At 40.2% G+C, this 13,583-nt stretch overlaps 2 protein-coding genes across 2 annotated transcripts in view; one reads left to right on the plus strand and one right to left on the minus strand.

Annotated features, from left to right (window-relative positions):
* The window catches only part of PLS1 (plastin 1), a 38,445-nt gene extending 27,065 nt beyond the window's left edge, over positions 1-11,380 (minus strand). The window contains exons 1-2 of the mRNA XM_042878317.1: positions 11,271-11,380; positions 3,740-3,826 (exon numbers count right to left, since the gene is read on the minus strand). The gene's annotated coding sequence lies outside the window, so the exon portion shown is untranslated. The remainder of the gene's footprint in view (positions 1-3,739; positions 3,827-11,270) is intronic.
* A 334-nt stretch (positions 11,381-11,714) lies between these two features.
* The window catches only part of ATR (ATR serine/threonine kinase), a 36,700-nt gene continuing 34,831 nt past the window's right edge, over positions 11,715-13,583 (plus strand). The window contains exons 1-2 of the mRNA XM_042878462.1: positions 11,715-11,797; positions 13,075-13,166. Coding sequence (XP_042734396.1) covers positions 11,739-11,797; positions 13,075-13,166 — 151 coding nt within the window. The 5' untranslated portion in view covers positions 11,715-11,738. The remainder of the gene's footprint in view (positions 11,798-13,074; positions 13,167-13,583) is intronic.

Here is a 13,583-nt window from a genome sequence, read left to right on the forward strand (position 1 = left end):
AAACAAGGAGTTTTTGTTTGGTACTTAGAAATCATGAGTGTGTCAGTATTGACAGGAAATTAAAAAAAAAATAAAAGATTTTTCCATAGGTCCTTTGAAAAGAGACAATACTTCTCTTTTTCAGATACAGAAATAGATTGTCTTCCAAAACAAGACATCCTCTCACCTGAAGCAAAATCACAGTTCTGAGAAGATACAGGAACTGCACTTCACATTTTATTTTATTAATGTGTCCAGATTATGAATTCTCAGCTGTCTGCATGTCGCATGTAATACAAATACATCAGCTTTTCAATAAATTAGAATGGAGAGAATCAGGGTACAGTATCTAACAAAACACTCAACAGCTGTGTTATAATAAACAACAAATGAAGGGACATCAAAATAAATTCCACACTATCTCTGACATGGTTAAACTGAAAGAACTCTGATCCAAACTAAAGGTTGGACACAGTGACTGCTGAAGTGGCATCTGAGATTTATTAGACATAACCTTTGTCTTGGTGAAAGTTCATTAGCTTCAGCAGGCACACAGTATCCAGGTTTTGCTAGGACAAAACACGTACATGAGGAAAATGAAAGCACTGGGGGAATTTAAATGCATTCAAACCATAAATCTCAGTTACCTTTTGTGTTATCTAAGCTTCTCTCATGCTCAGTTTCAAATATTTTTACGTTTGCTTCATTCCTCAACAACATAAATATTTGATTAGGAAACAGATACAGAAGATATAAGGACTTCCTATTTCACATAAACATAGCAAAACATAGCAATAACATAGTATCCACTAGTAAGATACTGCTTTCACTAAGAATATTTTTAGGTCTTATAAAACAAGCTTGTGTTCTCAAGAAAATGAAATAAAATAAACAAGAACAGAATTGCTAGAATTTGCAGAAGAAAAGGATAGCTCTATTCTGCCCTTAAGACATTTGATTCTTCTATTCCAGACAGAAATATGGACACTGAGTTAGAGATACGCAAGGTCTTCGTGGTTTACCAGATACAAAACTCTGCCCCTGGTGTACAGCTTCAAGCTCTGAAACACCCTATCTGAGCCTCACAGTTGGTCCAAAGATCAGTTACTGCCACACACGCTTAGGGAACGTTTTCCAGAGGATCACAATGCACCTGATCAGGTATCACCCACAACAGAAGTACCAGAGTTACTAAGGACAAGTTGTTCAGGCTTGGGAATACCAGCAACTACAACTGCTATCAGCTGAATTTGCCGATTTTCAGAATCTCTGACAATCACATAATAAATAAATCTCAAACTACTGGAAAAAAAAAAAAAAAGTGTTTAGGCTATTTATTTCTAGTGATCTTCCCTTTCTTTCCCTCACAAGAGGAAAGGAATCAGCTCTTATTTACTGCTGCTACGGATATGCCATTTTTAGTGAAAACACAAATGTATCTCAAGGCTTCAGTTATACACAGTTCATTGTATACATGGAAAAACCACAGCGACACTCAATATTGCATTTTAAAATAGATATTAGGATTTTCAGATAAGACACTCTTGCACCCATTAATAAGATCTGCATGCCACAACTACAAAAAGGGACAGGGAAGAATGGGCAAAAATTGCATCTAGAAAACTGGGACTAGGGAAATCCTTCAGCAAATGGGAGCTTATGTAAAAGAGCATCCTCTTGTTAAGGAGTCACGGGAAAACAGCCAATTCTGCCCACTGTAACTCAAAATAACATTGGCAGAAGTGGAGCTACCCCCCATTTAGCTCATCTTTTTACCCAAGAGTATGAAGGTTTGCTTTTTTAAAATACAAATTAAACATTTAAAGGTGCTGTTTATAAAGCCAAGAACTTGTTTTTGTATTTTACAGGTGGCAACGGCTGTATTTAAAGTAATCCATGACTGCAGAGCTAGCTTCAAGTTAATTAGCAGGGCAGTAACAGTTTGCATGTGGGTCAAAGAAGATTAAGGTGACTTGGTGGAAGAAACTGCCTCACTATCAGCACCACCATTAAACTGTTTACAGAGCATAACTACAGTCATATTTACACTGGTTCAGGGAAGCATTAGACTGATTCCTGAACAGAAAACACATACATCTCTTAGAAGAAGTTCAACCAATTTAATATATCATTGCAGTTCATATAACTTTCACTGTTATCTCCTGTGATATCATCCACCACATAGATAGATCATTGGACTGTCTCCAAAAACTACTTTATTACTGAAACCTGTGTCCCACACTGACTGTTCACCTGGATAGCAGCATGCAGACATGCCAGGCCTCAGTCACTACACCTCTCCATCTCCCCCTGCACTTCGTCTTACCTCACTGACCTCATCCCTGCACTCACTGTCTTCCACCATGTGAACATCTCTGCATGCACAGCACTTCTCAGAGCACGCACCCAGTAATCCACCAGGCAAATGCACATCTCCTGAAGGCCAGAATTGGCAAAGATCATACTTCCTAATTAGGAGATTAACAAAATGACACAGCATGTGGTAAGAACATCTGCAATCCTCTGCTAACCAGGGAGAACAGGGGCTGTGCCGAGGACTCAGAAAGTACACCCAACAGAAGGGAGAAAAAAAAAAAAAAAAGCTGCAGTACTTATCAGAGAGGCAAAAATGACCCTTGGAGAGGGAAACTGGTACCTCAGGTGGTGCCACCAGAGCAAGAAAACACGGTGGGCTGAGCAAGCAACACAGTTCCACAGCACTGGGTGCAAATCCACACACTGACCAGCATGGACACTTTGACAAGATGCATCAAAGTAGCACAGCAGCTTTTCCATGCAAATGCATGTTATATGCAAAGTACCTATCATCAACACAGAGAAAATTTGGCAAAAAAATAGGAAACAGTTTATGATTAAGTCCATTTGATTGCCATTCACAGCTCTGATAAACAGACATACATTTTAAAAATTCAAATTTGATTTAACTGTTACAATTCCCTGAAGCAAACCTCACTGAAGTAAAAATGGAAAGGCCATGCTAACAAAGCAAGATAATTCAGGCACTCCATCCAGAAGGTATTCTTTTGTGCTTAGGCTGACATTACGTATCAAGTTTACAACAGCAAAAGGAAGAGAGTTAAAACACACACCCATTAGTGATACTTAATCTCTTCTTTTCTGGCTAGGTTTACACACAGCTTTTGCTTACATGGGACTAAAATTATCAATAAAAACAGCAGTATTTTGTAGAAAATTTCTGCATAAATACTCTGCAATACACATCTTGTCTAGGAAACAAAAGCTGAAATTCTTACTGAAATAATTATATTGGTAAGACCTTTGCCTATGCAGGCAGCCAAACCGGCGCTCAGAACTCACCATGTATTGACAAGAGGCTCATTCCATGGAAATGAGTGGAGTACTGAAGAACTCCATCAAAATATGAGAACTGATAATAATCTGGAAGTTACTGACTCAGTCTTGTGGTCTCCCTTTAAATTACTATTAAAGCATTACCCTTCTGAAAGAGATAGCACTGCTATAGGCAAATCAGTTGCAAGTTCAGCACGATGGCCAGCATTTATAGTAAGGAAGTAACGGCAGTCAGAAACATTGAAATGTAACAATTAGCAGTTTTTCTGTTCTAGGTACCAGCGTCTAGCACAGCAATTGTCACCTTCAGTTTCACAAGCAAATTCCTTTTACTAATATTATGCTCCAGTTTCCTACAATACACACCTCAGTTTGTCAGAGTTTGATGGGTTTTGCATTCCAATAGCTACAGTCAATGTGTACTCACCTTCAGCTGTTTAATCTTGTAATATTTCACGATGTCTCTTACAAGGCTGCCAGTGTTCCCAAGCCTCTGCCTCTTCAAGACTTGGTGCTGTTTAAGAGGTGAAATAAAAGATACTCATTGTAATTTAGCAATTTCTTCTTCTCCACTAATCATAACTTAAAGCAACACATCTTTTTCTCAGGTCAGCTGGAATATTATGGATCATTTTTCTCTTCTCTGAGTGTTAAAATAACATTGAGTTAGCACCTAACTTATAAGGCAAAATTATGAACAAATCTACCAATGAACAAACAGCCCAAGAGGCAGAAGGAGAAACACAGCTGCAGCACCCTATAGAAAGCCACCGAATTTATCTGTCAGTGTGTGCCAGGCTCTGCAGCAGAACCCCTCAGCTGCTACAAATACCAAAAACCCAGAAGAGAGATGCTGGCTAACTCTCACTAATGAACTTAGTCTTAAGGTCACCCCAGAAGTTAATCATGTGAAGATCACTAACAGTAACAACAAATGCATATTCATTCTCCTCAGCAATTCCATCTCCATCCCGATATGTTTTAGATGCCAGTTAATTGCAGTCACTAAACAGCACCAAACTGTTCTGTGTTTCTAGAGCATTTTAAGATTTCATTAATTGTAAGAGGGCAAAACAGCTCTCTATTACCTGCTAATCCCTTGTTCAACTCTACATGGTTCAAAAGATTATTAGAAGATTAGACTGATCAGCTACTACACCACAGCCACGCCAGGATTTTCTGTCATGGAAAATTCATAGGTTATTTTTGCTTTTCCTTCTTCATTGGCCAAGCTGGAGAGAAAAGGAGGGCCTTCCACAGAACGTGGTAAGAGCAACCAGCAGCCACTTAAAGCCTCCCAGTTGCTGCAGACAACATGGATGTGTAAGTGCTGCCCATCTGTGAGCTCTTACAGAGCTCTGCAGCTGAAGTGCAGGGGATAAAAGGAGCAAAGCAGTAAATGGGAGTGACCAGAACTGAACAGAGTTTTGTCTTAGCTTGTAAACTAGAAGAGTATCCAAAGCACACAAAGTTTGTTCACTCTTACTGTTGCTCTTAATTAGGCCAGAAGAAAACGTGCAATGGGCATTTCAAATAACATTTGGAAGAGAAAAAGAAAGATATTTCTCTGCAAAGTACTTGTAACTAAACTGTTCAGAACCAAAGCCATAAGATCATATGGTTAGAAGAGATCTGATTTAAGAATAAAAAATAATTTCTGATGCTCAGGCAATAACTTCTTTTCCTTGGGATTAGACAAATTCTCCAATTGTTTTTAATAGTTTGGGCTGGCAATAAGCAAACACTCCCAAGCACCTACCTGTAACCCAAGTTGAATAAACTTAACTACAAGATACATCTGTATTCCAAAACAATTGCTTGACATTTTTTTTTACAAGATACCTATCCACTTCTGAGGATTAAGAGTGCTTTTCCAACCTGGCCAGTTTTGCTAGGATGGGTATTTGAGAAAGGAAAAGGTTGGTATTGGTAGGACACCGATTTTCCTCTGAGCTTTCCTCTAACCTTATTTCTAGGGCTTTCCTCTTGGTATTTGGTTTGTATTTCTGTAATACAGAAGAAAGTTCGCTTCTGACTTGGAAATCCCTTAGGGTATCACGTAGGAGCCTACATTAACCCAAGGCTGATAAGGCAACAGGCTCTGTGGGAATCCAACAGGAACAAGAAAAATTCTAACACCTTCTCCATCCCAGTTTAATGTAGGACACAGATAATAGACAGATAAAAGCCTTTGCAAACCTTTAAGCATGCACCATTTACCTCATAAAACAGAATACAAAATTAACACCCATCTATGTATTCATAATTAGGTGGTTAGGCATTTTAAATTACATCCAGCAGTAACAACTGAATGCTGCACTGTTTTCCAAAAACTGTCAGAAAGTGCTTCAGTCTTTTCAAACAGCGATTGATGCTTTCCAAGTAAAATATTTAGCATTTCTTTTATTGCAACATTTTTGTTAGCACATGGAAAGCAAATTTCTACACCTTCAGAAACAAAAATAGTAGCTAAAACTTAATTGTGATCAGCTCTCAGATGCATTGTCTCGTCACCAGTTCTTTTACAAAACACATCTCTAGAATAAAGCTTTCAAGATAACTTTTTTTTTTTAACCCATATTTTAGCTAAATAAGCAAATACTCAGGATTTTAAATTAGCTGTAAGTCTGCACTGAGCAGCTTCTCCTCCTCTTGACCCTCACAAAAGCCGTACAAGCCTATCATGTTGTTCACTGACACATTGCGCAGCATGGGCTCGTGACAATAACTCTTTTTTTCTTTTTAAGCTCCCCCAAATTAATACTGCAACATTAAATGGCAATCTATCCTTAAATCCTATTTTTAAATTGCTAAACATGGCACAGAAATATTTACTTTTATTACTTCTCATTCATATACTGAGGGAGAAGCCTTCCAGCTGGAAGCCTCTCAGTACCACTCTTAGCAACAACTGACCAAGCATTTCTGGGGGAGCACAGACTACAGCAGCACCCAACTGCTTGTGCAACATATGCTTAGTTTGTTGGGAAAGGATTAGTTGATGGGGATTAATCCTCCTCAGTTTAAGTGCCTTGATCTTAATTTACTTAGTAAACACAAGACAACTAAAAAAATACACTGAGCAGAAACGTTACTGATCCATCAGTATTATTTGGTGATAAAAAGAGTAAGAGCATGACACACATGCAAAAAGATGAATGCAAGTTTGTTGTTCATGTCAAATCTCGTTTAGCCTAAAATCTGCTTCCCTCTGAGAACAAGATGCAAGCATTAACTCTATACCGATAATTTTTAACAGAACGTTCTGAAACGTATGAAGGATTATTAACAAAATGAAAAGATGAATACATTTTCAGCAAATAAAATTGGATTATACTGGATTCAGCACTTTCTTTTTTGCTACTATCTATTGTTATTAACAACATATCTCCAAGGGAACCCCATAAGTGGTTGATAATCCCTTCTCCACCAAAAGCATGCACGTACAAGCACACAATCTGCTTTATGCATTATTTATTTTCTGAAGCTGAGCAATACCAGCCTCACTGATGAGCTGCTGTGAGGTACTGCCTTAATTCTTCTCAGAAACCTCTGTTACCAGCAATAGTTAAGCACACATGTCCAAAACCACCCAGAAATTAATCTACTAATTTACATCTAGAAGAAATGAAACAAATAATGAGGTACGTAACGAGGTCCTAATTGACATTTAGTATGAATCAAAGCTGGAGTCATGTAATTAGCCATTTTATCACAAATGCAATCCACTGGATAACAGAGAAGTCACCCTTGCCATTTAATACTGCATCCGTTCTTTAAATGCAAAGCTGCAGTGATGATTAAATACTCTTTAATAAGTGATAAGACATGACTGCAATGCAGAACTGGTTTTATCAGTAACCTAGAACCCTTGATCCTATTCAACTTGGTCTGACTAACCATAGCTTGTTGGGTTTCCTGTTTATACCCTTTGCATACCACATTGCAACCATCAGTCAACTGTTCATTCACTGAATATCATGGACTATTTTCAGCCTTGGCATGGCATCCAACACAAAATACCTTCAAAAGTAATTTTCAGATGAGAGGTACTGCTTAGCTATAGCAGCTGGAGTCACTTAGCTAAGTATCAGTTCCAGCACTACATTTACCATCAATTATTTCCTTATTGCCCAGCACAGCACATTAGAGCCTTCTGCAGTAATAATCCTGTTTGCTGGGATCAGATCCTTTTACTCACCATACTCTGTTCTACATTTGTTAAATCCATTTATGAAGACCTACTGATTTTTTTAGAGTTTCCTTGGGAAAATTATCACAGAAATAAAGCATTCCACACATTTTGGTGTATGCTATGAAAACATTTTAGTTAACTGCAGTAAAACAGGAGGCAACTAAATATTACACATTTTAAGTTTACATGAAGAAGTGAATGTAAGGGTAACTGGTACCACCTTTTTAGTTTACATGTTTCCGTATTACATGCTGCCAAATTCTTGTCCATTCTGTTGACCCAATCTCCGCAGAGCAGCAAGAACTCTAAGTACTACATTATTCAGCAAGACACATAAGCCTCTCCAAAAGGAACAGTGTTCCAAGATACACAGGCATCAGTTATTTGACTTGAAAAATAATAAAGACAGTTAAAGTGAAGAAGGGCGACTCCCCTTCCCCCATCCTCTATTTTGTTCGTTTCTGTACTAAGTTATGGAAAAGTAATTGCTGAAAGTTGACCAAAGCCGTCCACAGTACTGCTGAGTGTCAGTCCTCTCATACAAATTTAGTTTAAATTACACTTTAAGTTACTGCACTGCAGTTGCCTCCTAACATGTTTAATACAGATTTTTGCACATTAAAGTACTTTTAAGCATTATTACAGCTACGTATTTAAAAAAATTAATTTGCACAGACAGTTAAACTATGGAAAAAATAACTCCCAAGAAATTATTACAGCAGTTACATTCTCTCATTCTGGGTTTTGTTGTTGTGGTTTGTTTTTTTAAGTGGTGTTTAAGATTCTGCAAATTTTGCCCTCCAGAAGCGAATTCCAAACATCTTGCTTTCATTCAACAACTATCAGATCCTAAAGTCTCAGTGTTCTAACACTGGTACAGAAATAAACGCATCCCCATGAGTTTCCTCACAGTTGCTAGCTTGTAGTAGTGGTGGTGTTTGCATACAATGGAAAAGCTCAGTCATTGCTGCTTTGTTATATGACAAATTACCAAAGAATATATCATCTAACATATTCTCTCCAAATTACATCAGTGTTTAATTTTGCTACACTAACAGTCTTAATTACATAAGGACATTTCTGCACACCACAAGAAATGCTTGCAGGACTAGGATCTGTCCTGCCGTGTCTTTAGCAGCACTTGCTATTGTAATTCTTTTTTAAAATAAAAGTTGTCACAGTAATATTGAGGCCTGGATATACTTCTAACCTGTACCTCTTCACTCTAGACAAGTTGATTGTCCAGCACAGGCACATACTACAAGCAGAGCTTTCCAGAATACTCATTATCATAGTGTGCAGAAACAAGGCAATACGTTCAAAGGTCAGCCATCCACTCTGACAACCATCTCCATGACTATATATGGAAATCTGCCTTCAAGTAATTATACAGTCAGGTGCAATTACAGCAGCCACACATGTGATAAGCCATAAGCACACTTTGATATCGCACAAAACTACTCAGCCCAGCTCAAGAGGAACTCAGTGCACAGCTTGCCACGTTTCCCTTGACCATCAAGCACAGCCTGTGTAGTGGTCAAGTTTCACAATTCATGTAGGCAGCATTAAATATGTGTAGGTGTTTAAAAGTCTTAATATAATCACTTATATCTGCCTGCAAGAGACAGTTGAGATTTAACTGCAATCCCTATAACAAGAGAAACATCTCGTACATCCACAGAGATGAGCCCAAATATGAACTGTAAATCTACATCAGAATTTGGTTAACAGAGGTAATGAAAGTGCAGTGAACATGCTTCTGTGCTCTAGGATCAGCTGCTCCAAGGCAAAGCCAGCAGCACTTGGTGTCTTAAGCTAAGAGGCTGCAGTGACCTATAGAAGTACCTGATAAATTGAAAACGAAAGCCAAAAAGAAGCCTGGGCGTGGAAGTACCATGCAACTAAAAAGTGACTGGGTAGTCCAAGGGTGAGGGGAAGTCAGCCAGGCATGAAGCCTGTCAGTGTCACACACACTAGTTCAGTACTCAACTCTGCCTTCCTGCATGGATTCCCTGAGTTCTGCAAGCTGTGAGCTCAGCACACCTAAGGCTCATTTCACCAACATGAATGCCAGATTGGAAGAGAAGGCACAGAACGGTCTAAAAAGCACACTGTTTTCAATAGAAGTCATTCTGCTGCTGGGAAAAAAAAAAAAAAAAGAAAAAAAAAAAAAGAACAACACTTTTGACTTCTCCTGAGAGTAAAGACAATGTAAGCACCATGAAATAATGGGATAAGGAAGATAAATTAAGAGTTTATTGAGCTACTCGCTGTGCATCCAGCAAAGTGAGGAGGAAGGTTGAGTGTTTAGAGGGTTGAAGATTACTAGGTTATGCTAATACCCAGCAGAGTATTTCATTGAGTGCACCCAGAAGACTTCTTACATCTTTACAACACAATAGAGTCTGTCCTATAAGACTCTCCAGTGTCCACAAAAAGTCAGGAGAAAGTTGGCAATATCTCTCAGAAAGCAGCCAATGGAGCTTTGCAACTGGGAATAAGCAAAAGCTCCCAGACTCGCTCCAGTGAGGTGAGAAATAGATATTTCTCTTTAGGGAACTGTCGAGTACTTACTGCAACTGGGAAGAAAGAAGTCTGAATTACCACTTTGGTAAATGCTTGAAGAAACTGCACGATTAATTTATATAGCATTCTACCTATGACAAATAGAAACGCTGTCACAATACAATTAGTGAGATCCCACAGACAACTTAGAACACTTAAAGACAAACGGACTTCTAGCTTTTTCATTAAGCACCACACGTACCCAAATTATGCTTTATAAACAAATACATGTCAATATATAATTCAATAAGCGTATCATATTATTTCTTTAGATTTAAATCTGAAGAAATATACCCCACTCAGGCTCCTCTACAAACCCAACAGGCACCCTGCTATCTTTCCTAAGTTTATCAGCTATAATATCACTGGGATTTTATTCATCAAATTAAGAAGCACTGCAGTTCACACCTTTCTTCATGTCATTGCTGTCTCAAACTTGGAAGTTGCTATTCAGAAAGCTGTCTTCAGTTTCAATACAAAGTTTTTCTTATTTGAACTTGGTAGGAAACCCTTGGTTCTGAATAAAACCAGCAATAAAACCCAGACATGCTCAGTTCTCCTAGGCCATCACAGTTCCTCTTACCAGAGCACACACAGCTGTGGAGCATTTGCTTCCTAGCTAGCAACTGCTCCCAGAAGGCTCTTGGAACCTTACAAAGAAAAAATATTTGTTGGAAAACAAAACTCAAATACACTCCATAAAGTTTCTTAAAGCATTCCAAATAGGTCCATCTTATGTTAGCCACCTCAGAAACATCATCAGAAGAGCTTTATGAAATGGCTTACATATGTTTTTCAAGTTAAAAACTACTGTTTATTACAGAAAAAGTTGATTAGCAATAGGTGCCCTACAGACATCCATCAGTAACAAATGGTAACCATAACACACACAATTTCCCAAACCCTTTCACACACAAGACTCTGCTACATCCCAGTGCAAGCGGGCAGCAGAACCAGAACCCTCCGAAAGGGTTTTATTTCAGCCCCAACGGGCAAAGCTGACACCCACACGAAGGACGAGGACAGCCCGCAGAGAAGGACGGGGCTCCTCCCAAGTCCACTCGAGGCTGCCCTTCTCGCAGCCCCGCAAGCGACTCACGGAGTGCCGGGGGCCCGCAATCCCAAGACACCGAACCGCTCTCAAAGAACCGCGCGGAGCGAGTAACAACTCTGAGAATAAAGGATAACAGCCTCTTACGCGCACTCCTCGCCGCTGCCGTCAGGAGCGGTGAGCACGGAGTCCCGCACCACAAGACACTCCCGCCCCGCTACTCGTCTGCAGCCACCGCCTTCCCTCAGCACAGCCACCTGCTGCCCGCGGGTCGAGGCGGGGCGGGCGGGAGGCCAATGGCGGGGCTGAGGGGCGGGGCCACTGCCGGGCACCTCCCGCCTGAGGGGATGCGGGGCGTGGGGTTCAGCACCGCGCCGCAGTAGTGTGGCGCGCGGCAGGGATTCAGGCGCTTGAGGGTAGCGGAGCCGCGGGCAGCCCGGGCAGGCTCTGGGGGCGGCGGGGCGCAGCCTAGGGACGAGGCTGTTAGGCGCGGCAGAGCCGCAGGGTGGCGCGGAGGAGCACCGCGCGTTTGACGGAGGCGGTTTGGGCCCTGCCGGCCGCCGTCCCTCCGTTCCCGCCGTTCCCGCCTCGGCGGCGCGGTTCAAAGCCGGAGCCATGGCCGAGCAGGGCCTGGAGATGGCCTCCATGATCCCGGCGCTGCGGGAGCTCGCTAGGTAGGGTTGGCCTGGCCCCTCCCTCCCCCTCTCATAGGTGCGGGGACTTTCGGGGGAGGCCTGGTTTTGGTGGGCTGGGTTCTTCCCTGCCGCTCTATGAGGACTCTGGGGCTCGGCCCGATTCGTTCTGCCCTTCTGTTGTCTCCCGCTGCCTGCCTGGAGCGCTGCCTTCCTCCAAGCCAAAGGGGGTTTGCCGGGGTCCTCCGTGCTGCTTACAGCGAGGTTTTGCTGGCAGTTAAAGTATCTTCACTTGCAAGTAGCACCAATAACGTTACACAGATGCTACGTTGGGAGTGGGGAGGAGCTGAAGCTTGCATTCTTTGCTTCTTGAGGCAATTTACTAAGCAGAATTGATCTTCTGTGGTGTATTGGTTGAATGCAGGGAAGTTACTACTTTGGTTCGCTGTTGTTCAGCTTCTAAGAAAAACGGATTGTTTATAGTGTTAGTTGGGTGTACAAGGTTTTCACAAGCATGCTAGGCATCCAGCCATTGTGGCTTCTCTGGAGCCATTCACGGTCCCTACCCTGTCTGCACTCTGCGTTGTATAATGTGGGATGAACTGAAGCTTCTAGGTTCTGCAGTCATTTACTACACATGTTCTCACAAATGGGAAATTGACGTTGACTGGCTAACTTGACTGAAGATGCTCTAGATTAAGGTGAAAGCAGCATAGAAGCTTTTCACAACTGGGGTGTGCAACTTTTCTATCTGTAGAGAGAATAAATGTTTGGCTTTAAAGTTTTATGGCACCATCAAGACTGCAGCTTGTTCTATTCTAGACTACTGGGTGACATGGAGGTGTGAATATACATTGACATTTTGGTTATTGACATAACCAAGATACTGACATCTTAGTCACCTGAGAAGTGCTGCTGGCACCTCTTGCATACCTGTTGCTGACCTGTGGAATAACTTTGTTAATTCCAAAATGAAAACAAGCTCTTAATTTAATTTTTCTGTACTAAATCTGTTTTGTTTTGTAGCAGTGTGTGACCTTAATAGAATTGTACAAAATTGTTTGTAATGTGTATCAAATATAATGGCATAACAAAGTTAAATGGCTTTCAGCATTTCATACAGCTTTTTACTTAGGAAAAGTAGGGAAGAGAAGAGCTTTAAAATACTCTGGTTGCTAAAACTAGAAAACTAGTGGCATTTATTTTTGAAAACTTCTAGAAGGAAATGATCCATTTTGGTGTTTAATGCTGTGCTGTTGAGATGGATGTTAATTATTTTTTATTTTAAAATAGATTAAATGTCATGCTTTTAATTGTAGTGCTAGTCCAGAAGAATACAATACAGTTGTTCAGAAACCAAGACAAATACTGTGCCAATTCATTGACAGAATTCTTACAGATGTAGATGTGGGTAAGTATTGCATATCTACTATCTCAAATGATAACTTGATGTATGTTTTAAATAATTCAACACAGATCCAAATTACAACTCATTTCAACAAAGATTCGTACTCAGTGCAGTACCATTTATGTCTTATTTTTTAATAACCTGCATGTTTAAATATTTGCTATGAAATAACTTGAGACAAATGTATAACGGTAAAAAAAAAAAGTGACTATAAATGCTCAGATTTTTTTTATCCGAAGTGATTGCTCATTGAGTAATGTAGCTTATAAATCCTAATATTCATAAGGTCTTCAAGAATTGAAATGCTTAGATGTAAAAACCTTGACTTTTAATTTTAGGGTGGCAATTAGTCCTTCAATTGTGTTAAGGCTCCAATTATTGCAGCAGTTTAACAGTATTTTGATTAATTGTGAAATATAG

This window comes from Lagopus leucura, unplaced genomic scaffold (assembly GCF_019238085.1).
Source record: "Lagopus leucura isolate 7727_CA_CO unplaced genomic scaffold, USGS_WTPT01 Super-Scaffold_100021, whole genome shotgun sequence".
Classification (NCBI taxonomy): Eukaryota; Metazoa; Chordata; class Aves; order Galliformes; family Phasianidae; genus Lagopus; species Lagopus leucura.